The following is a 23,639-nucleotide window of genomic DNA, read 5'->3' as shown; positions in this document are numbered from 1 at the left end:
TAGGGTACCTGGGATTTGTAGTGCCATCCAATCTGGCAGTATGGATGTGTGTTGTCCAGCTCGCTGCTCCAGCCAGTTGGAAAGCACCACACCCTCCTAAAGCTGGAAGCATATTGCTGGAAGCTGTCAGATACAGCCTTCTCCTCTGGTTAATTCCTCTGTGCTCCTCTCCAGTCTTGTTTATTTGTTTCCTATTGTGACCTCGGCCCGCTTACTGACTATTCTTGTGTCTTCTGATTTTGTATTTTCTCTGCTCTCCTGGTACTCACCCGGTTACCTGACTATTCTTGCTACATCTCACATCACATAACAGAAGGTAACACCATGGCCGAAGCCTAGGGGGTCTCTGTCTAAGATCAGACCCAAGTAGAAGGATTAAAGTATGATGAACAAGGCAATCCCTAGGGATCTGTAAAATGGAGTAGATAGCGCCAAGTCTTTTCATGGTGGACATCTTTTGAGCTTCCAGGTGACCACGAACAAAGCCCCCAATGCATCGTATCCGCAAACTATTTCTGCAAGATCTGCAGTCAAATAGCTAAATAGCTTCTTAAACCAGCCATGTGCTCAGACAGTAGTGTACAACTGTATATAGGGTACTGTCAGATTCAAGAGAAATTGGAAAATAATTTGTAAGGTCTTTTTGTTTCCTATTATCCTTTGTCAAGAATTCCAAAGTTATCACTACAAAGTGACACATCAGGTTCGAAAAATTGGGTCCTGATTAGGAACAAAAAAGGACTGCGGGAAGTGGTTAAGTCAAAGGATTTGAGCAGTAACTACTGTAGTCAAAAACTGTGACTAAAGACAATAACACATTTACTTAAATGATCAAACTCAACAGTCTTCATCAGTAATAAATGAGTAACTAGTGGTGAAACCTCTCTGGGGTAATTAGAGTATGGGGCTCAGTGGCTCTTTCAAACTAAACTATTATAAGGACCAATGGTAGATGTCACATCAGTTTCAAGAAGAAATATTAGACATTCAAATACTTTTTTTTATAACAATTTAGAGCTGATGTGTCAAAGTTTGGATGGAGGAGAATGTTGAGGTCTAGAGGCAAAATGGTGAACACCCGATTGTGATACAACCGGGCTATACAACCGATAAAGCAGCCATAGCCGGTGACTGAGAAGAATCTGTGACTTCTCTGCATTTATTGGTCACTACTCACCTGGGTAGTTGTATGTTGGAATCTCCTCTTTACACCGCTCATCACCCCTCACATAGGTCTCTGTAGTATTAGTATGGGTCAGATCTTCTCCCTGAAACAAATATTGTAAAAGTCACAGACAGATGAAAAGAAAAGATAGTCACATCTATGATCAACTCTAATCCTGCCATCAGTTCCGCCATCAGAGCATTACAGCCCTTACTGACGAATAGGGCCTGGCGAGCAGAGGAGGCCCGCAGCAGGCCGCCTCTTCTCTTTGGGCCCCAGAGGTTCAACTGATCATGCATCGTCAGATGCACGGCAAGTTAAAATCTGTTGCCTTGTGGGAGATTACAAGCTGGCAGCTGATGTCAGAGGGCACGTTGCCGGCGTATAATGACACTCACATATGATGGTACACTCCTCAGATGTATCAGGTGGAGGACACCGCTGGACCTCAGCCAGGTCAGGATAAACTTTTTTTTTTGTAAAGCTGCAGTATGACGCTGCATTATACTACTATGGGGCTGCATTATACTATGAAGTGCATTATACCACTATGGGAGAGCATTATACTATGAGATGCATTATACTACTATGGGGGTGCAATATACTATTATGGGGGTGCATTATACTATTATGCGGGTGCATTATACCACTATGGGGGTGCATTATAGTACTATAGAAGTGCATTATACTCCTAAGGGGATGCATTATTCAAATATATATTACTTCGGGATGCATTATACAGATGCAGAGTTTTTCTATCAGTGGGCAGTGGGACTGTGGAAGGTTCAAGGGTTGGAGGCGGAGCTGGGGGGGGGGTGTAGCCTGGGCAGAGTCCCAAGTGGGCCCGAAAGTTTTGCCAGTATGGGACACCAAAATTCCTGGTGGCAGCGCTGCCTTCCATCTGCACCGTTCTCATTACACAAGTATAAAACATATAATACTGGTGAATAAAACAAGACTGAGCACAAGACCTTCACAGCCATCTACACATCATAGAGGAGATCTCATGACACCTTCTCTCCATCTACCTGATGATCCTGAGGAACATTGGGATCTTCTTGTTTATAGTCCTGTGGAAGAAGAGGACGGGGACATCTCTCTGGTGTTGTCCTCTTACTGGATAGAACTGGAGGAAACACATACAGGGACTGAATTCATTCTTTACATACAGATAATTATAGGCCGTGTGTATTTAGTCCTGTCTATTACCTGGTGATGTGAGGGGCTGGGGAACCTCCATCATGACGTCCTTGTACACATCTTTGTGTCCTGCTAAATACTCCCACTCCTCCATGGAGAAATAGATGGCGACATCCTGACACCTTATAGGAACCTGACACATACAATGATACCATCATCCCCAGAAACCTTCACAGTGTTACTGTGTAATGTCCCAGCATTCCCAGCAGTGTCACCTCTCCAGTCAGCAGCTCAATCATCTTGTAGGTGAGTTCTAGGATCTTCTGGTCATTGTTGTCCTCATGTATCAGGTGAGGTGGAGGCCCCGTGACTGGGCTCAGGGGTCTTCCCAATCCCTCAGACACAGAGTCCTGACAGCGCTCACTAGAGGTCTTCTTCACTACTGTGTAATCCTGGTTATGGAGAGACAAATTCATAAATTTCACTATAGACATTTCCAGAGTCCTAACCTCTCCAGTTCTGTCCATCTGTTATTCCCATAGATGAGAATGATGTAATGTGACGTCATCAGAACCTCTCACCTCTCCAGTAAGCCGGAAGAGGATCTCTAGGGTGAGGTGTAATATCCTCTCCGCCATCTTGTCTCTGTCCATATCCATCTTTGATGGGTAAATCAGGAAAATTCTCTTATATAGAAGATCTTCACTGAGAGGATCCGATATTGTAGAGACCTGATTGAGAAGATAAGCCGATGTAACATCATAAAAGTCCTGTAATAATACAATTACTGGAGATAAGGGAAGCATATGAGTGATTATTTTACAGTATTTAGTTTTCTTCTTTACATCTACTAATAAAACCTATATACACGGCTCAAAAAAAATAAAGGGAACACTAAAATACCACATCCTAGTGGAATGTGTTGAGAACAATAAAACATAAAAATGATCAATGTAAATCAAAATAAGTATCCCATGCAGGTCTGGATTTGGAATGATACTCAAAATCAAAGTGGAAAATCAAATTACAGGCTGATCCAACTTCAGTGGAAATGCCTCAAGACAAGGAAATGATGTTCAGTTGTGTGTGTGTGTGTATGTTGCCTCCTTGTGCCTGTATGACCTCCCTACAAGCCTGGGCATAATCCTGATGAGGCGGCGGATGGTCTCCTCAGGGATCTCCTCCCAGACCTGGACTAAAGCACCCGCCAACTCCAGAACAGTCTGTTGTGCAACGTGACGTTGATGGATCGTGCGAGACATGATGTCCCAGATGTGTTCAATCGGATTCAGGTCTGGGGAACGGGCAGGCCAGTCCATAGCTTCAATGCCTTCATCTTGCAGGAACTGCTGACACACTCCAGCCACATGAGGTCTGGCAATGTCCTGCATTAGGAGGAACCCAGGGCCAACTGCACCAGCATATGGTCTCACAAGGGGTCTGAGGATCTCATCTCGGTACCTAATGGCAGTCAGGCTACCTCTGGTGAGCACATGGAGGGCTATGTGGCCCTCCAAAGGAATGCCACCCCACACCATTACTGACCCCCTGCTAAACTGGTAATGCTGAAGGATGTTGAAGGCAGCAGATCGCTCTCCACGGTATCTCTACACTCCGTCACGTCTATCACATGTTTTCATCTGTGAAGAGCACAGGGCACCAGTGGTGAATTTGCCAATCCTGGTCTTCTGTGGCAAACGCCAATCTTCCTGCACGGTGTTGGGCTGTGAGCACAACCCGTGAGGAAATCACAGCTAGAATAAGATTGTTCCTGTACAGAAAAATTCAAAAAAGAAATTCACTGTGTAAAAACTGTACTTAAAAAATTACCTTTAAATGACATCTTAACGCAGTAAGGTGATAACAAGGACCACTGCCACCATTTAAAAGATACCAGGAGGTGCCTGTACCCATCACTAAACTGGACTGTTCCTACCTACCAGAGGAGGTTGGCACCCTACACCTGTGCAATGGCACCCCCGATCACTGGCGACTGTCCCTCCTACCCCTATCCAGCCCTGTGGGATGGGGAAAGGAATAGGAGTAGAAATATTGAAATGAGCGTTTGTTTGGACAGTATACCACAATTATAGTGATTGAAGAGATTGCTAAGACCGGCACAATAGCAACATGGATCAACATGCACCGTATCATGCAGCACACTATGAAGGGGTATCGTTTCCTTATGTGTCTGAACTCCAAACCCTGCTATTGTGCCGGTCATAGCAATTTCTTCAGCAGCTAAGTAGTCTCTTTATACTATGTATACTTTATTCACTCCTGATGAACCTTGAAAGGGGAAATTAGTGTTTCAGAGCTCTTAGGTCTGTTTATTTTTTTTTTTTTTATAAGTTCTTGATTTGATGACATGTACCTGTTCTTTAACATGCAGCTGAGCCTTATCTGGTTTTGAATATTTTTGGGCTTATTGCTTAACCCCTTTTCTGCCATCGGATGTACTATCCCGACCATGTGACCTGGGACTTAATTCCCATGGACGGGAAAGTATGTCATACCCGATCAGCCGCGCTCAGGGGGGGAGGCCGATCGCAGCCGGGTGTCAGCTGATTATCACAGCTGACATCCAGCACTGTGACCGCTCCTGACACTTTAACCCCTGAAACATGATTGAAGCATTCCGGTGGCATAGGGAAGCATCGCGCAGGGATGGAGATCCTCGAGACAATGCGATGTGATCGCGTTGTTCCAAGGGTCTCCTTCATTCTCCTCACTGCAGATCCCGGATCCAAGATGGCCGAGGGGGTCCTTCCGGGTCCTGCAGGGAGGTGACTTGTGAGCAAAGTGTCAGTTCAGCGATCTGATAATATATAGTGATGTCCCCCCCTGGGGCAAAGTAAAAAAGTTTAAAAAAAAAAAAATTACACTGTAAAAATATTTTTAAAAAAATCCAAAATAAATAAAGAAAAAAATATTGTTCCAATAAATACATTTCTTTATGTAAATAAAAAATAAATAAAAGTACACCAGTATCGCCACTTCTGTAACGACCCAACCTATAAAACTGTCCCACTAGTTAACCCCTTCAGTAAACACTGTAAAAATAAACAAAACACACGTGGCAAGACACGATGCTTTATCATATCGCCGAACAAAAAGTGGAATAACACGCGGTCAAAAAGACAGATATAAATAAACATAGTACCGCTGAAAACGTCATCTTGTCCTGCCAAAAATCGAGCCGCCATACAGCGTCATTAGCGGAAAAAAATAAAAAGTAATAGCCCTCAGAATAAAGTGATGCAAAAATTATTTTTTATATAAAATTATTTTTATTGCATAAAAGCGCCAAAACATAAAAAAAAAAACATATAAATGAGGTATCGCTGTAATCGTACTGACCCGAAGAATAAAACGGCTTTATCAATTTTACCAAACGCAGAACGGTAGGCACCCCTCCAAAAAAGAAATTCATGAATTGCTGGTTTTTGTTCATGCTGCCTCACAAAAATTGGAATAAAAAGCGATCAAAATAGTCACGTGCCCGAAAATGGTACCAATAAAAACATCAACTCGTCCAGCAAAAAACAAGACCACACGTGACTCTGTTGACCAAAATATGGAAAAATTATAGCTTCCAAAATGGGGTGACGCAAAAACTATTTTTTGCAATAAAAAGCTTCTTTTAGTGTCTGACAGCTGCCAAATATAAAAACCCGCTATAAATAGTAAATCAAACCCCCCCTTTATCATCACCTTAGTTAGGGAAAAATAATAAAATAAACAAAAATGTATTAATTTTCCCATTAGGGTTAGGGCTAGGGGTATGTCAGGGTTAGGTGTGTTTAGGATTATGGTTGAGATTAGGGTTAGGGGTGTGGTTAGAGTTGGGATTAGGGTTAGGGGTGTGTTGGGGTTAAGGGAGTATTGGGGTTAGGGGTGTGGTTTGGGATTAGGGGTGTGTTCGGGTTAGGGTTGGAGTTAGAATTGGGAGGTTTCCTATGTTTCGACACATCAGGGGCTCTCCAAACGCAACATGGCATCCGATCTCAAATCCAGCCAATTCTGCGTTGAAAAAGTAAAACAATGCTCCTTCCCTTCCAAGCTCTCTTGTAGGCCCAAACAGGGGTTTATCCCAACATATGGGGTAGCAGGATACATATTCAGGACAACAACTATTGGGGTCCAATTTCTCTATCCAATATCATATAGGGTGCCAACCTCCGCTGATAGACAAGAGATAGATAAGGGTAAGGCCCCTTCAATTCATTTTGACCCCTCATCAAGTCTGTTATCTTTTACAACCCCCTTTATCTTGGGTACGTGAAAATCTAAATATATTTTCACTCACCTGGTTTAGTACCCCACATTAAAATTTTGGCAGTAATAATAAAAAAGTAACATCAATCCCCCACTATAATTGTGGTATACTGTCCAAACAAACTCATTTCATTATCTCTCCTATTTCTTTCCTCATCCCACAGGGCTGGATAGGGGTAGGAGGGACAGTCGATGGGGAGCGGGGGCACCATTGCGCAACTGTAAGATGCCAACCTCTGCTGGTAGGTAGGAACAGTTCAGTTTAGTGGGTACAGGCGCCTCCTGGTATCTTTTAAATGGTGGTAGTGGTCCTTGTTATCACCTTACTGCGTTAAAAAAAAAAAATTACCTTTTAATTACATCTTAACTACAGTTTTTACACAGTGAATTTTTTTCTGGGGGTTGTGCCATCTTTGGACATCGGGCACTCAGACCATCTTCATGAAGTCGGTTTATAGCCATTTGTGCAGACACATGCACATATGTGGCCTGCTGTAGGTCATTTTGCAGGGCTCCTCCTGTTCCTCCTTGCACAAAGGCTGAGCCCCTTCCACATCTCCTGGTCTACTGGCCTGTCTCCTGCTAGCGCCTCCAGCCTCTGGACACTACGCTGAGAGACACAACAAACCTTCTTGCCACAGCTCACATCGATGTGCAATCCTGGATGAGCTGCACTACCTGAGCCACTTATGTGGGTTGTAGAGTTTGTTTCTTGCTACCATGAGTGTGTAAGCACAACCAACATTCAAAAGTGACCAAAACATCAGCCAGATAGCATTGGTACAGAGATGTGGTCTGTGGACCCCACCTGCAGAACTACTCCTTTATTGAGTGTGTCTTGATAATTGCAAATAATGTCCAGCTGTTGTCTATTCCATTTGCACAACAGCATGTGAAATTGGTTGTCAAACAGTGTTGCTTCCCAAGTGGACAGTTTGATTTACTTATAGGTATAGTCTGTTGTTTAAGTGTTCCCTTTATTTTTTTGAGCAGTGTATTTTAGGCCGCAGACAACAAGCAGTTTCTTCCTCGGAGTCGGCAGCTGAATACGTTCCTCATAGACTCATCTTCCATAACGCTAATTCTCGTCTCATTTACCGACACTGGAATCTGCATTAGCAATACTGCAGGAGATATTCATTACACGTGACAGGAGAAATAACTACTTCTTGATGAGAACGACATCATCTTCTACTACAGCTCTAGAAACATATTTGTCCAGAGTCCGTCACTGACTCCATCACCACCAGCCGCCTATATGAATGATTCCCGATTCCCCACACTGTAATCTTCTATCACGTTAGATCTCATGTCTGAGTCACACACAGAACTTTGAGGCTTTTATAAAAAGTGTCATGCTGCTGCAGTGCAGTATAACACAACCTCCACCAGAGGGAGCTTGAGAGAGAAGTGAGACTGCGTACACAGAGAAGCACTGCAGAGCAGCAGCATAGGCACCACCAAGTGCTGAGAGAGTGGTCCAACAAGCCGAGTCAAAAAACAACAATAGGCAGAAGTACTAAAGAGATCAGCAATACACGTGGTCAGGAACAAGCCAGGAGTTTCAGCAATGGTCAGAAGCGGATAAGACAAAGTCAGGAGGCAGAAGAGAGTCCGAATACAAGCCAAGTCAGAAACCAGAGTAACAAAACCGAAACGCTAGAAAAAGGGCAGACAGAGGGAGTCAACAGACACGGGGCAAGTCAGGGATCACAGCAGGACAAACCAAGAGCTACCAGAGTCAGGTTCACATGCCGAAGGCAGAACTATAGCTGACACCGCCAGCAGGATGCATGGGAGCTAAATAGCAAACCTGAACCTAGAATGAGGCAGAGCAAAATTAACTTGACATGATCCCCCCGGAAAAAGGGCAGACAGGATTAAACCCTGGCACGGATCATGACAAAAAGCTTTTTTGTTTGCATAAACACAGCGGACAGAAATTATCTGATCCCAAAGTCTCCATGTACAGTGTTTTATGGGATTTATTTCTGGCCTTAGGCTTTCCTATATTACAGGGGGAAAAAAAACAGATACTAAAAATTATTTTTTTTGACACGCTAAACATTTGTTTTACTCTTTTGGGCCCCAGAACATAGATTTACACTGCAGGGATGGCACAGGGGTGGCTACAACGAAGCCCTGGCAGTTTAACCACTTGCTGCTGCCAAAATCAAACATGACATCTAAGAAGGTGTGACAGTTTGGCTGAATGCCCTCCAACCCAAAATACTCGATAGTATGGGGCGGCCTAGTTACTAAGATACTTACTTGCCTAATGGTGACTGGGCCTGAAATGTACGAAGGTCTATTAGGCCGGGCCAGAGGCAGCGTCCAATAGGACAACCCCTTCTTGATTAATATGTTTGGCCCCGATTATAATAATAAACCCTATACTCAACACCCGTGCTGGTGCCGTTTGTATTGTTTAAATGTACCTGTAAATTCTAAATGTACCTGCAATGTTTGCTGAATTAAATAATAAAATACCTGTAGTAAAACACCCGTTAAAAGTTCCCTCAATAATACAATACACATGTGTGTGCGGCGGCGGCGCTCAAAGAGACAAAGAGACCCCAGATATTGGGCAAAGAAAATAAACATTTATTTAACCAAAAAATAACTGTTTAGGATCGGGGTCTATCTGAGGGTGAGATGTGGTGGACCTTGGGGGTGTGGAGCTAAGGATTGGGTGGTAGTTGATGAAGGAGTTACAGGGGAAGGGGCAACAAATTAAAGGATTGAATCATGAATGGAACTGGACACATTGGGAGTAGACAACACAGTGGAATCATGGGAATGGATAGACAAACTGGAAGGGACAGACACAAGGGAAGGTAGTGACACATTTGACAACAGAGACACATTGGTAGGTGAGGGTGGAGGAGGTGGGTCCAATTTTAGCAGGGTTTTTTGACTCCGGGTCTTCGTCCCGGTGGAAATGTTATTAGTTTTGGACCTTTGCAAGTGGGAGTGGTGGCCTCTGTAGCAGTCTTTCGGTGTGGTGCTGGACTGGGCAGCGTGGTGGATGCTGCTGGCTGCAGGGGTAACATAGAAACATAGTTATTAAGGTTGAAGGAAGACTTTAAGCCCATCTAGTTCAACTCATAGCCTAACCTAACATGCTGATCCAGAGGAAGGCGAAAAAACCCATGTGGCAAAGAGTAAGCTCCACATTGGGTAAAAAAAAAATTTCTTCCCGACTCCACATACGGCAATCTGACTAGTTCCCTGGATTAACGCCCTATCAAGGAATCTAGTGTATATACCCTGTAACATTATGCTTTTCAAGAAAGGTATCCAGACCCCTCTTAAATTTTAGCAATGAATCACTCATTACAACATCATACGGCAGAGAGTTCCATAGTCTCACTGCTCTTACAGTAAAGAATCCGCGTCTGTGATTATGCTTAAACCTTCTTTCCTCCAGACATAGAAAATGCCCCCTTGACCCCGTCTCAGGTCTATGAGTAAAAAGATCATTAGAAAGGTCTTTGTACTGTCCCCTCATATATTTATACATTGTAATAAGATCACCCCTTAGTCTTCGTTTTTCCAAACTAAATAACCCCAAGTGTAATAACCTGTCTTGGTATTGCAGACCCCCCAGTCCTCTAATAACTGAACTTGGTAGCATGGTGGGTGCTGAACTTGGGAGCAGGGTGGATGCTGCTGGGGTGCTGAACTTGGGAGCTTCGTAGATGCTGCTGGCCGCAGGGATGATGAAGTTGGCTGCGTGGTGGATCTGTGAACTGGAGGCGGGGGTGGTGGAGGATAGTTCGTCACTCTGGGAGTTTGAAAGTAGATGTTCGGCTGCTGGTAATATCTTCCGGCCTGTTGATTGTAACTTTGTGACTGCTGCAGCTGCAGCAATGCTTGGCTGTAAGCAGCCTGGCAGGCCTGCATGATGTTGATCTGGAATTGAGGCGTAAGGTTTACTGACACTTCCCGCTCTATTGAAGAAAGAAAAAAAATGTCACGCCGGTCTCTCAAGGTCGGCTTCCAGGCGATCAAGGCGTTTGCTGACATCCTGTATAAGTGTGTTCACATGGGTGAACCCACTCTTCAGTCTATCACCAAGCACCTTAATCCCATCCTGGAAGACCGAGCTTAAGTGCATAAACTCGGGCATGAGTGACGTCTCCCAGGCCTTCTGCTGCTGATGAGAAGACCCAACAAAAGCAGCGGCAGAGGGCTGGGAGAGGGGAAAACCGGATGGATCGGCGGCTGCCTCTTCCTGAGCCTGTTAGGCCTGACAGGTTGCTACATCGCTGGTGGATGATTGGGATTGTGCTTGTTCATTGGCCGGTCGATGAGGGTCCACTCCAACAGAGGACAATCCAGGTTGTGTGGTCGATAAAAAATAAAAAAACACATTAGTAAAACACCAAAAAAAGGTTAAATAATAGTAAGACAAAACAAAAGATACTCACGTTCGGGTAGCAAGCGCAGGCATCAGAAAAGCAAGGTTCCGATGGTATTTGTATTTGCTGAGTATCCTTTGAGCAGCACCACTTTTAACCTGGTTCTCCTGTCTCATGTCCTTGTTGAAGAGATCCTTCATCGAGCGCCAACGCACTCTTATTCTCTTCACTGTGGTGGGGAAAAAAAAAAGGAAAAAAATTAATTGTAAAACAATGCACCAACATTTACAGTTTCACTGGCGCGTCACACCACATTCAAATACTTACCAAAATCATTTCTGATACTGGCGTGGCACGGTCCAGAACATGCAGCAGCGATCTGGCCACTTGTTCCCAGAGTCGTCGAATCACAGCAATGTCGGAGTGCTGACGAGCACGGATGTACCACAAGGTGAATTAGTTGCTCGTTTTCAATGTCCAGTTTGGCTTCTTCCAGTTGTGGAACCTATAGATCCAATAAAACAAAATAATTTTAAAGAAAACTTGAAACAAAAATCAATTACAACTCTGATGAAAATGGGTATTATACCTACCGATAATTCGGTTTCCAGGAGTCCATCCTGACAGCACGCTGGAGGACGTCCTCCTCCTCCTTGCTGGGACAGGAAACAACACGAGAGGTTAAAAGGTCCCACTCCGCCCCCTTTCCTTTAGTGTTTTGACAAGTACCACACCATGGATAGATACCATTTGAATTTTATTAACCAAATCATATTTACAGCATATGACATAGTATACATAAGGGGGGGAAGTAACGGTGCTGTCAGGATGGACTCCTGGAAACCGAATTATCGGTAGGTATAATACCCATTTTCCAGGACGTCCCCCTGACAGCACGCTGGAGAATACCAAAGAAACTCCTTTAGGGTGGGACAACTGCCTGGAGAACCTTTCTCCCAAAAGACATTTGTTGGTTTGCTAACACATCCAATTTGTAGTGTTTACAGAATGTGTTCACACTGGCCCAAGTCGCAGCTTTACAAATTTGTTCTAATGATGCCCCTGCCCGTTCGGCCCATGACGCTGAAATGGCCCGAGTTGAATGGGCTTTTATTCCCACAGGACAATCTACCCCTTCTGACACATAGGCTTTTGAGATTACTGTAGTGATCCATCTAGCTATAGATGTTTTGGATGCTTTTTTACCCTTATTTTTACCCCCAAACAGGACAAAAAGATTGGGATCCTTTCTCCAAGTACTAGTGGCCTCTAAATAATCTAGTACTGCCTGTCTGACATCAAGAGAATGTAAAGATTGTTCTTTTGTATTAGAGGGTTTATTGCAAAAGGAGGGTAGAATTATTTCCTGATTTCTGTTTTGTACTGAAGCTACTTTGGGAATAAATGATGGATCTAGTTTTAGGATTATATGATCCTCACGAACCTGGAGGTACGGGTCCCTAATTGATAGGGCTTGTATTTCCCCTACTCTTTTGGCTGTCGTAATAGCTACCAAAAAGGCTGTTTTCCAAGTTCTTATTGCAATGGGCATGTTATCTTTCTGGGTAAAAGGATCTTTACATAGGGCTCTGAGTACTAAATTTAAATCCCAAGGGGGAGTTAATTGCCTAACTGTGGGACGTAATCTCTGGACAGCTTTTATGAATCTCATTATCCACGGGTGAGAGGCTAATGGATAATCCAGAAATGTGCTAAGTGCTGAAATTTGTACTTTAAGGGTACTAGGTCTCAGCCCCATATTAAATCCCGATTGGAGAAAATCCAGAACTCTGGGCACATCCGGGTTTTCTGACATTCCGGCCGACCTGCCACCTCTCATACAGAACTTCTTCCAAATTTTGTAATAAATTGATGAAGTTACTGGTTTACGACTAGCTTGGATCGTTGAGATGACTTCATCAGATAACCCTCGCGATTTCAGGATGTCCCTCTCAGGATCCATGCTGAAAGGTGCAATCGTTCCGGGTTTTGATGTAACACTGGCCCTTGATGAATCATGTCCTTCCATAGAGGAAGACTGACTGGACTGTCCATCGCCATGGCTCCTAACAACGGAAACCAGCTCCTTCTTGGCCAGAATGGTACTATCATCAGAACTGTTGCTTGGTCTTCCTGAATCTTCCTGAGGACCCTCGGAATGAGTGCTATTGGGGGAAAAGCATAGGATAGTGGTTCGACCCATGTTTGACTCAAGGCGTCGACTGCTTCTGGTATGTCTGTAGGGTTGAGGTAATAGAATCTGGCCACCTTCGAATTTTTTCTTGTAGCGAATAGATCTATCCTGGGAGTCCCCCAGCGATGACATAATTGGTGAAAGATTTCTTGGTTTAATTCCCATTCTGTGGGACAGACTTCTTTCCTGCTCAGATAATCGGCCAGGACGTTTTGAGATCCTTCTAAGTGGACTGCTGTGATTGACAGGACTGTGTTTTCTGCCCAAGAAAATATTTTCCGTGCCAATTCCTGAAGTGGTTTGTATCTGGGACCTCCTTGGTGTCTTATGAAGGATACTGCTGTCATGTTGTCCGTTAAGATTTTCACATGTTGGTTTTTTAAACGGGAGTGATTCCTTCTTAGAGCTTCCCAAATAGCGTAAAGCTCTCTGTAGTTTGAAGATCTTCGACTGATATCCTTTGGCCATCTGCCCTGGACGAATGATCCTTCTAGATGGGCTCCCCAACCCCACTGGCTGGCATCCGTAGTGATCACCACACACGGGGTACAGGTCCATGGAACCCCCACTCTTAGGTTGCTGTATTGTGTCCACCAGTGCAATGACTTTTTTACTGCCTTTGATAGGTGGATTACTCTGTCCAGTGATGACTGACGTCGATCCCATGCCGAGAGAACCTGATCCTGTAGCAATCTTGAGTGAGCCTGTGCCCACCTTACGCAAGTGATACAGGCTGTCATCTTCCCTAAGACCTTCATGGCTGATCTTATAGTGACCTGGTGCTTTATGAATTCCATGATTAATGCTCTTATTGACACCCGTTTTTCTCTTGGCAAAAAGGATTGTCTTGTGGTGGCATCTAGAAGAACTCCCAAAAATACCTTCCGAGATTCGGGTTTCATGTGAGATTTTTCTTGATTCACGACCCAACCTAGATATTTTAGGACTGCAATGGCTCGATCTCTGTGTAGGATTAAGATGTTTCTTGTTCTGGCTACCAGCAGAAAATCGTCCAGATAAGGAATTATTGTAATTCCTTCGTTTCTTAAGTATGCCACCACTTCCGCCACCAATTTTGTAAATATCCTCGGTGCTGACGCCAGGCCGAACGGGAGACCTTGAAATTGAAGGTGGCAGGTTTGGTCCGGAAACTTTACAGAAAACCTCAGAAGCTCCTGAGATGTTGCATGGATTGGAACCTGATGATACGCACTTTTTAGGTCTAGCGTACACATTACCGCATCTTTGTCTATGAGATGGACCGTTGTTTTTATTGATTCCATTCTGAATCTTTTGTATTTTACATAGACGTTCAATGGTTTTAAGTTTATTATTGTGCGTGTTTCCCCTGATGGCTTTGGGATTGAGAATAGTGAAGAGTAGTGACCTCTGGCTATTTCTGTTGTGGGGACCCGCACTATAACTTGAGAACTGAACAACTTCAGAATGTCTATGAACATTGGTGAATCTTTTGCCACCTTGGTAGGTGGGATACACCTCTGTGGTGCTGGGGATATGAGCTCTATCCTGTAACCCTCTGAAATGATTTTTAGGACATAGGCATTTTTTGTCACTTCTTTCCAGTTGTCCAGAAAGAGACTGAGCCTGCCCCCTATACCTATGGCGTCATTGTCTCCTAGATCTAGGGCTTGACCCAAACAGGGAGTTTCTTCCCCTTCGGTTCTGAGAATAGGCACCTCTATAGGAACCTCTGCTGGGTCTCCACTGTTCTCTATAATCCGGCTGCTTGAATTTATAGGAACTTCGAGGTGGAGGTCTCTTCCGAAATGGCTGGAATTTTTTCGGTTTTTCCTCAGGAAAACCTTTTTTATTATCTGATGCGGATTCCAGAATATCGTCTAATGCTTGTCCAAATACCTTGGACCCTGAAAAGGGAATAGCACATAATTTGTTTTTTGATGCATTATCCCCTGACCAAGATTTGAGCCATATAGCTCTACGAGTCGCATTGGATAACGAACTATTTCTGGCCGCAAATCTAACGGATTCTGCTGATGTGTCCGCCATAAAGGCTGTGGCAGATTTTATGATGGGTAAGGAGGAAATCAAATCGGCCCGTGGGGTTTTATTCACCAAATGTTCCTCTAACTGCCCCATCCACAAATACATTGATCTAGCTACTGATGTGGCTGCAATGTTAGCTTTTATCAGTGCTGCCGACGTCTCCCATGAACGGCGCAACAGAATATCTGCTTTGCGATCCATAGCGTCTCTGAGACTAGAAGAGTCCTCGAATGGAATAGCCGTTTTTTTAGTAACTTTGGCTATAGGCACGTCGATCTTCGGAATTTCCTCCCATGCCTTGATGTCTTCCGGATCAAATGGTAGACGACTTTTAAATTCTCGCGATACTATCAGTCTACGTTCAGCATCTTTCCATTCTTGTAATATCATCTGTTTGAGGTGATCACTCACAGGGAATACCGTCTGTCTTTGTGATGTCAGTCCTCCAAACATCAAATCTTGTCTGGATTTCGGCCGCGGTTCTTCTTTCATCTGCATTGTATTTCTCACCGCCTGCACTAGATCTTCCGTCTCTTCCACATGGAATAGAAATTTTCTTCCTTGATCCTGTTCCTCTAATGGTAGTTCTCCTTCTTCTTGATCCGAACTTCTCCCATCAGATTCTTCTTTAGAAAGCACTTCCTCATCATCTTGGTCCAGATCCAACCGTGGCCTTTTACGGCTCCGACCTGGGCTGGAGGGGTACCGCTGTGTCATGGAAGCCAATGAATTTTGTACCTCTTCCCGGATTAAAGACCTCATTTCAGATAGTAATGATGGTTGTTCTTCTCTTACAACTCTGGAAATGCAGGACTCGCATAATTCCTTTTTATGTGCCTCTGGTAATTTAGCATTACATATGGAACATCGTCTGGACTTTGTCAGTGCTTTGCCTGACTTTTTTGCCACTGACAGGGATGTCTGTTGAGTCTCCTTATCCTAAGTATAAGAATGAGTACATCTTAGTGACTTAGGAATAAGTGAGAAAGGTAATATGCGCTATGCGCACTTACCCCAGTCTCCTCACTCCTGGGATCCACATCCTCTGTTTAAATATAAATATATATATCATATAAATAGAACGTCTCCTGCTAGATATATGTATATAGGGATTTTGCAGCACTGCTGCACTTACCCCTTGTCTCTGGCATTGCAGACCTCCTCTCCGGCTGTTTCACTTGCATGCACCTGCGTCCTGGTTAATGTAGAGCTCACTCCAACCTGTAGAACGCCGGCGCCTATTTTTAAATCTGGCGCCTTTTTATATACGCTTTAGCGTTCCACCCTGTGGAACGCATACCCTGCCGCCGAATGTACCGGATCTGATGCCGCTGACGTCACCGGAAGCGCTATATCACTTACTTCCGCGTTCCCCGCAGTGGAACGCACGCTGAAGCCGGGAGGTTCTGCTGCCCCTGCCTGCTCGTATAAGAGCATGCGGACCTCTGCGCCCATCCTGGCGCCGGCGCCTCTTGTCCTTCCTGGCGCCTGAGCCGAGAGCCTCCCCCTGGGAGGAAGCGGCTCACCCAGGAGCGCGTCCGCTCGACTGGTCTCTGGACGCAGGGACTCCCACCCGGGGAGTATGTGCCCTGGGCTACCGACGAGGGGGAAGGATTTTGGACCAGCCGCACGATCCCCCTGAGCCCTCCGGTAAGCTTGATCTCTCGTGTGTCCCTCCATGCAGGGACAGGAAAAACACTAAAGGAAAGGGGGCGGAGTGGGACCTTTTAACCTCTCGTGTTGTTTCCTGTCCCAGCAAGGAGGAGGAGGACGTCCTCCAGCGTGCTGTCAGGGGGACGTCCTGGAAAAGAATACTTACACCACGTATTAGCTCATGAGACACCTGAGCCCAAGGTACCTGTAAAAAAATTACACGATTTAACACAGCTAAAGTATTGCCAGTCAATACATACCAATCAGTGGAAACAGGAACACATGGGCTACTTGCACAGTGAACAAGTCTGTAGGAACATGTTCACACACCACCAAGAAACTTGAAGACACAAAAGAGCATAGTAAAACCAAAAACACTCAGTTTCAAAAACATCACAGTAATCCGCAAGTTTGAGTAAAAAGATGTAAAAAACAGGGTATTTGGTTGATACGTTTTTTGCAAAAAATGTATTCTAAGCTGCTCCACCAAACGTCACGGTATACCCATATCAGAGCAGTCCTAACTGATGTATGCAATCCCTATCTGATGTATTTAAAAACCTGATCATCTGTATATTACCTGTGTGAACAGGGTTCAGAGAGGAAAAGTCCATGTGGACATGCTGAGTGGAACAGCTTTTATGCAGATAGCCCATGTTCCTACAGACCTGTTCACTGTGCAAGTAGCCCATGTGTTCCTGTTTCCATAATTGTTCTCTTGTGTCTACAAGACTGGGGAGTTACCCACCACTCCTCTTGGGCTATCTGCATAAAAGCTGTTCCACTCAGCATGTCCACAGACTTTTCCTCTCTGAACCCTGTTCACTTTTTATTCGCACTTGCGGATTACTGTGATTTTTTTGAAACTGAGTTTTTTGTTTTACTATGCACTTTTGTGTCTTCAAACATACCAATCAGTATAGCAAATGTGATTACATAATCGGTGTCATGTCCACCCTGGGAAGCAGTCACCTCTTCTCTTGAGAACATGGTTGAAGAGCAGGCAGCAATCAAGTGGAACACTACAGAAAAAAATGAAACAAAATTTAAACTTAAGAGCCAAACACAATGTAGCCCCCCCCCCCCACCAAAAAAAAAGAAAACCAATACTTACATTACAGGCAGTAGTCCAACAGCCCAGCAGTCAGCACAGGACAGGGACAGGTTACAGCACCAGGACAGATGACAGCACCAGAGACAGCAGCGCCAGGATACAACCAGTCTAAAGGAACAAAAAAAATAATAATAATTGAGAGAGACAGACATTTTCAACGGTTCTATACTTACATAGCCAGGTGTTATCCTCACCAGGAGAGCAGCACCAGGAGAGACGGCAGCACCAGGAGAGACGTATTAAAAAAAATAGGAGAATATGAGTCTTCATATATTAAAAACAATATTATTTATTAGTACCAAAAACATGATTAAAAAAATATATATATAAATAAATAAGTACAATTTCAATATTACATTCATATGGATAAGAATTTGATCCTAAAGGTGACAATATTAAGTTGCCGCCAACCTGGACACATGATGCAGCACTGAAGATGATGTCCAAATGAACAGTATATATAGCCATTAAATTTAACCGTAAGGAAATCGTAAGCACATACCCCACATATAGCGGGACAAAGGTAACATCGTAATTCAAGTCAGGTCATAAGGCTAATCTAGACTGAAAAGACATCACATGTCTCACAATACAGCGCTGTACAGAGAAATGTAAAAAAACATAGAATAAATATAGAGTTAATTACCCATAATAGTATCTCCGATTCCGTCCAGTCCAGGGGGCGACCACTGATCGCGACGCGCGTTTTGCGAGCCTGACTGTCCCTTCCTCAATTGGGGGATATAGATCAGGAGATAACTAGTCTTGTGCTACTGTCCAGATTCTTGTGCTTCCGTGCAGTCTTGAGAGTAATGGACTACCTGTCTCCACACCCCTTTTTATACATCAGTGATTTTACAGGTGGGAACAGTTTCCTGGACATGATTAGTGTGAAGTATGCATTGCGTTTCGAACGCACACGTACGCATGTCCTTCCGTACCAATGCGTTCCCATAGACAGTAATGTTTTTTGTTTTTTTTTTAAGCAATCATCTGCAATCGTCCATATGCGGATGATTGTGCAATATTTGTCGCCTCCAAAAAGGCAACATGTTGCGTTCACCGCGCCCTGCTGCACACAGCCAAACTACGCATGCGTACTCAAAAGCATGTAAACGCATGTCCTTGTGTACACCATGTTAAATATATGTACGCATGACATGCGGATCTATGCGGATGAAATGCTGCGCGCACAGACGCAAATGTGAAGCCAGCCTAAGAGCATCATACTGTGGAGAGGGGAGCTGAACAGGGGTGAGACTCGGGACATTATTAAATGTTAAGTGGGCACTTATTGTTATAGGGGCACTCTGGTTGTTGTGATTGTCAGAGGGGCACACAGGGAACATTATTACTTTCTACGTGAGAAGAGGGCATTACTATATTCTAAAGGTTTGTTTTACCATCTAGAGCAGGGGTGGGCAATTAATTTCCCCGGAGGGGGGCACATGTGAAGGGCCGAACCAATAGGCCGAAATTAATTCTGCTCAATATTAATATATTATAATCATTATATTATTGATAATTTTATTAATATTCATTGTATAACTTAATATTGAGCAGAAATAAGAATGCTGATATCCCATTATATATCGTATGAGCCCCAACAGCGGCATGAGCCTCACACAGCCTCCCTATATATACTGCATGTCGCCCCCATAGCCTCCCCATGTGAAACATGTCGCCCCCCCATGTGTGACATGTCGCCCCCCCATGTGTGACATGTCGCCCCCCCATGTGTGATATGTCGCCCCCCCATGTGTGACATGTCGCCCCCCCCCATGTGTGACATGTCGCCCCCCCCCCATGTGTGACATGTCGCCCCCCCCATGTGTGACATGTCGCCCCCCCCATGTGTGACATGTCGCCCCCCCCATGTGTGACATGTCGCCCCCCCCATGTGTGACATGTCGCCCCCCCCCCATGTGTGACATGTCGCCCCCCCCCCATGTGTGACATGTCGCCCCCCCCCCCATGTGTGACATGTCGTCCCCCCCCCATGTGTGACATGTCGCCCCCCCCCCCATGTGTGACATGTCGCCCCCCCCATGTGTGACATGTCGCCCCCCCCCCATGTGTGACATGTCGCCCCCCCCCCAGTGTGACATGTCGCCCCCCCCCCCAGTGTGACATGTCGCCCCCCCCCATGTGTGACATGTCGCCCCCCCATGTGTGACGCACCATGTCGCCCCCCCCCATGTGTGACGCACCATGTCGCCCCCCCCATGTGTGACGCACCATGTCGCCCCCCCCCATGTGTGACGCACCATGTCGCCCCCCCCCCATGTGTGACGCACCATGTCGCCCCCCCCCATGTGTGACATGTCGCCCCCCCCATGTGTGACATGTCGCCCCCCCCATGTGTGACATGTCGCCCCCCCCCATGTGTGACATGTCGCCCCCCCCCCATGTGTGACATGTCGCCCCCCCATGTGTGACATGTCGCCCCCCCCCCATGTGTGACATGTCGCCCCCCCCCATGTGTGACGCACCATGTCGCCCCCCCCCATGTGTGACGCACCATGTCGCCCCCCCCCCATGTGTGACGCACCATGTCGTCCCCCCCATGTGTGACGCACCATGTCGCCCCCCCCCCCCCATGTGACGCACCATGTCGCCCCCCCCCCCGTGTGACGCACCATGTCGCCCCCCCCGTGTGACGCACCATGTCGCCCCCCCATGTGTGACGCACCATGTCGCCCCCCCATGTGTGACGCACCATGTCGCCCCCCCATGTGTGACGCACCATGTCGCCCCCCCACATGTGTGACGCACCATGTCGCCCCCCCACATGTGTGACGCACCATGTCGCCCCCCCCCATGTGACGCACCATGTCGCCCCCCCCCCCGTGTGACGCACCATGTCGCCCCCCCCCCCCGTGTGACGCACCATGTCGCCCCCCCATGTGTGACGCACCATGTCGCCCCCCCATGTGTGACGCACCATGTCGCCCCCCCATGTGTGACGCACCATGTCGCCCCCCCATGTGTGACATGTCACCCCCCCCATGTGTGACGCACCATGTCGCCCCCCCCCCATGTGTGCAGCACCATGTCGCCCCCCCCCCATGTGTGCAGCACCATGTCGCCCCCCCCATGTGTGCAGCACTATGTCGCCCCCCCATGTGTGCAGCACCATGTCGCCCCCCCATGTGTGCAGCACCATATCACATCCCCATACCCTCCCCATGCTCACCCAAACAACCCATACACGAGGAAAAAAAAAATAGCACACAAAAAAAAAAACACATACCTCGGTCCCGTTCCCTGGCGCTCTGCTTCTCTGGAAATGTGAGAAGTGAAATGTGTCTGGTGTAATCTCTGCAGATGAGTCCTGGCTGGAGAAGTTGTCGCGTCGGTCTGGGCCAGATGGAAAAGACGTCAGCTGTTCACCCGCAGAGCCGCACTCCACATAGAGAATAATGGAGCCTCCAGCACCGACCTCCACCCGCAGAGCCGCACTCCACATAGAGAACAATGGAGCCTCCAGCACCGACCTCCACCCGCAGAGCCGCACATCACATAGAGAATAATGGAGCCTCCAGCACCGACCTCCACCCGCAGAGCCGCACTCCACATAGAGAATAATGGAGCCTCCAGCACCGACCTCCACCCGCAGAGCCGCACTCCACATAGAGAATAATGGGGCCTCCAGCACCGACCTCCACCCGCAGAGCCGCACTCCACATAGAGAATAATGGAGCCTCCAGCACCGACCTCCACCGCAGAGCCGCACTCCACATAGAGAATAATGGGGCCTCCAGCACCGACCTTCACCCGCAGAGCCACACTCCACATAGAGAATAATGGGGCCTCCAGCACCGACCTTCACCCGCGGAGCCGCACACCACATAGAGAATAATGGAGCCTCCAGCACCGACCTCCACCCGCAGAGCTGCACTCCACATGGAGAATAATGGAGCCTCCAGCACCGACCTTCACCCGCAGAGCCGCACTCCACATGGAGAATAATGGAGCCTCCAGCACTTACGTCCACCCGCAGAGCCGCACTCCACATAGAGAATAATGGAGCCTCCAGCACCGACCTTCACCCGCAGAGCCGCACTCCACATAGAGAATAATGGGGCCTCCAGCACCGACCTCCACCCGCAGAGCCGCACTCCACATAGAGAATAATGGAGCCTCCAGCACCGACCTCCACCCGCAGAGCCGCACTCCACATAGAGAATAATGGAGCCTCCAGCACCGACCTTCACCCGCAGAGCCGCACACCACATACAGAATAATGGGGCCTCCAGCACCGACCTCCACCCGCAGAGTCGCACTCCACATAGAGAATAATGGAGCCTCCAGCACCGACCTCCACCTGCAGAGCCGCACTCCACATAGAGAATAATGGGGCCTCCAGCACCAACCTCCACCCGCAGAGCCGCACTCCACATAGAGAATAATGGGGCCTCCAGCACCAACCTCCACCCACAGAGCCGCACTCCACATAGAGAATAATGGAGCCTCCAGCACCGACCTTCACCCGCAGAGCCGCACACCACATAGAGAATAATGGAGCCTCCAGCACCGACCTTCACCCGCAGAGCCGCACTCCACATGGAGAATAATGGAGCCTCCAGCACTTACGTCCACCCGCAGAGCCGCACTCCACATAGAGAATAATGGAGCCTCCAGCACTGACCTCCACCCGCAGAGCCGCACTCCACATAGAGAATAATGGAGCCTCCAGCACCGACCTCCACCCGCAGAGCCGCACTCCACATAGAGAATAATGGAGCCTCCAGCACTTACGTCCACCCGCAGAGCCGCACTCCACATAGAGAATAATGGAGCCTTCAGCACCGACCTTCACCCGCAGAGCCGCACTCCACATAGAGAATAATGGGGCCTCCAGCACCGACCTCCACCCGCAGAGCCGCACTCCCCATAGAGAATAATGGAGCCTCCAGCACCAACCTCCACCCGCAGAGCCGCACTCCACATAGAGAATAATGGGGCCTCCAGCATCAACCTCCACCCACAGAGCCGCACTCCACATAGAGAATAATGGAGCCTCCAGCACCGACCTTCACCCGCAGAGCCGCACACCACATAGAGAATAATGGAGCCTCCAGCACCGACCTTCACCCGCAGAGCCGCACTCCACATGGAGAATAATGGAGCCTCCAGCACTTACGTCCACCCGCAGAGCCGCACTCCACATAGAGAATAATGGAGCCTCCAGCACTGACCTCCACCCGCAGAGCCGCACTCCACATAGAGAATAATGGAGCCTCCAGCACCGACCTCCACCCGCAGAGCCGCACTCCACATAGAGAATAATGGAGCCTCCAGCACTTACGTCCACCCGCAGAGCCGCACTCCACATAGAGAATAATGGAGCCTTCAGCACCGACCTTCACCCGCAGAGCCGCACTCCACATAGAGAATAATGGGGCCTCCAGCACCGACCTCCACCCGCAGAGCCGCACTCCACATAGAGAATAATGGAGCCTCCAGCACCGACCTCCACCCGCAGAGCCGCACTCCACATAGAGAATAATGGAGCCTCCAGCACTTACGTCCACCCGCAGAGCCGCACTCCACATAGAGAATAATGGAGCCTTCAGCACCGACCTTCACCCGCAGAGCCGCACTCCACATAGAGAATAATGGAGCCTCCAGCACCGACCTTCACCCGCAGAGCCGCACTCCACATAGAGAATAATGGGGCCTCCAGCACCGACCTCCACCCGC

General features: G+C 47.1%; 2 protein-coding genes across 6 annotated transcripts in view; both read right to left on the bottom strand.

Annotated features, from left to right (window-relative positions):
- Positions 1 to 23,639, bottom strand: part of LOC143766583 (uncharacterized) — a 347,965-nt gene that overhangs the window by 5,297 nt on the left and 319,029 nt on the right. For 2 of the 3 annotated variants that reach the window (XM_077254367.1, XM_077254368.1), the window contains exons 2-6: positions 2,887 to 3,036; positions 2,581 to 2,757; positions 2,375 to 2,498; positions 2,194 to 2,291; positions 1,178 to 1,268 (exon numbers count right to left, since the gene is read on the bottom strand). In XM_077254367.1, the coding sequence (XP_077110482.1) occupies positions 1,178 to 1,268; positions 2,194 to 2,291; positions 2,375 to 2,498; positions 2,581 to 2,757; positions 2,887 to 3,036 (640 nt within the window). Of the gene's footprint in view, positions 1 to 1,177; positions 1,269 to 2,193; positions 2,292 to 2,374; positions 2,499 to 2,580; positions 2,758 to 2,886; positions 3,037 to 21,186; positions 21,685 to 23,639 lie in introns of those variants that run through there. The other variant, XM_077254366.1, reaches the window with a different exon arrangement.
- Positions 9,178 to 18,052, bottom strand: LOC143766614 (uncharacterized). 3 transcript variants are annotated; one of them, XM_077254419.1, is made up of 6 exons: positions 17,934 to 18,052; positions 17,756 to 17,841; positions 16,986 to 17,024; positions 11,275 to 11,452; positions 10,168 to 11,176; positions 9,178 to 9,621 (listed from the first exon to the last, which is right to left on the bottom strand). In XM_077254419.1, exons 2-5 carry the CDS (start codon positions 17,807 to 17,809, stop codon positions 11,013 to 11,015), a joined length of 435 nt encoding a protein of 144 aa, XP_077110534.1. In that variant the 5' UTR covers positions 17,810 to 17,841; positions 17,934 to 18,052; the 3' UTR covers positions 9,178 to 9,621; positions 10,168 to 11,012. The 3 variants fall into 3 exon arrangements, with proteins under 3 accessions (XP_077110534.1, XP_077110535.1, XP_077110536.1); XM_077254420.1 differs by having other exon boundaries at positions 17,792 to 17,841; XM_077254421.1 differs by lacking the exon at positions 17,934 to 18,052 and having other exon boundaries at positions 17,792 to 17,858.

Source organism: Ranitomeya variabilis, chromosome 4 (assembly GCF_051348905.1).
Source record: "Ranitomeya variabilis isolate aRanVar5 chromosome 4, aRanVar5.hap1, whole genome shotgun sequence".
Taxonomy (NCBI): Eukaryota; Metazoa; Chordata; class Amphibia; order Anura; family Dendrobatidae; genus Ranitomeya; species Ranitomeya variabilis.
Note: the sequence above shows the minus strand (reverse complement) of the source record. Positions and strands in the feature narration are given on the sequence as shown.

Bases quoted from the DNA above. Each gene is read 5' to 3' on its own strand.
- LOC143766614 (XM_077254419.1), bottom strand. From the start codon at position 17,809: ATGTTCTCAAGAGAAGAGGTGACTGCTTCCCAGGGTGGACATGACACC. The intron at 11,453-16,985 runs GTAAGTATTCTT...TTGGATCTATAG, and splicing joins CTCATGAGCTAATACGTGGT to GTTCCACAACTGGAAGAAGC. The intron at 11,177-11,274 runs GTAAGTATTTGA...TCCCCACCACAG, and splicing joins CAGTATCAGAAATGATTTTG to TGAAGAGAATAAGAGTGCGT.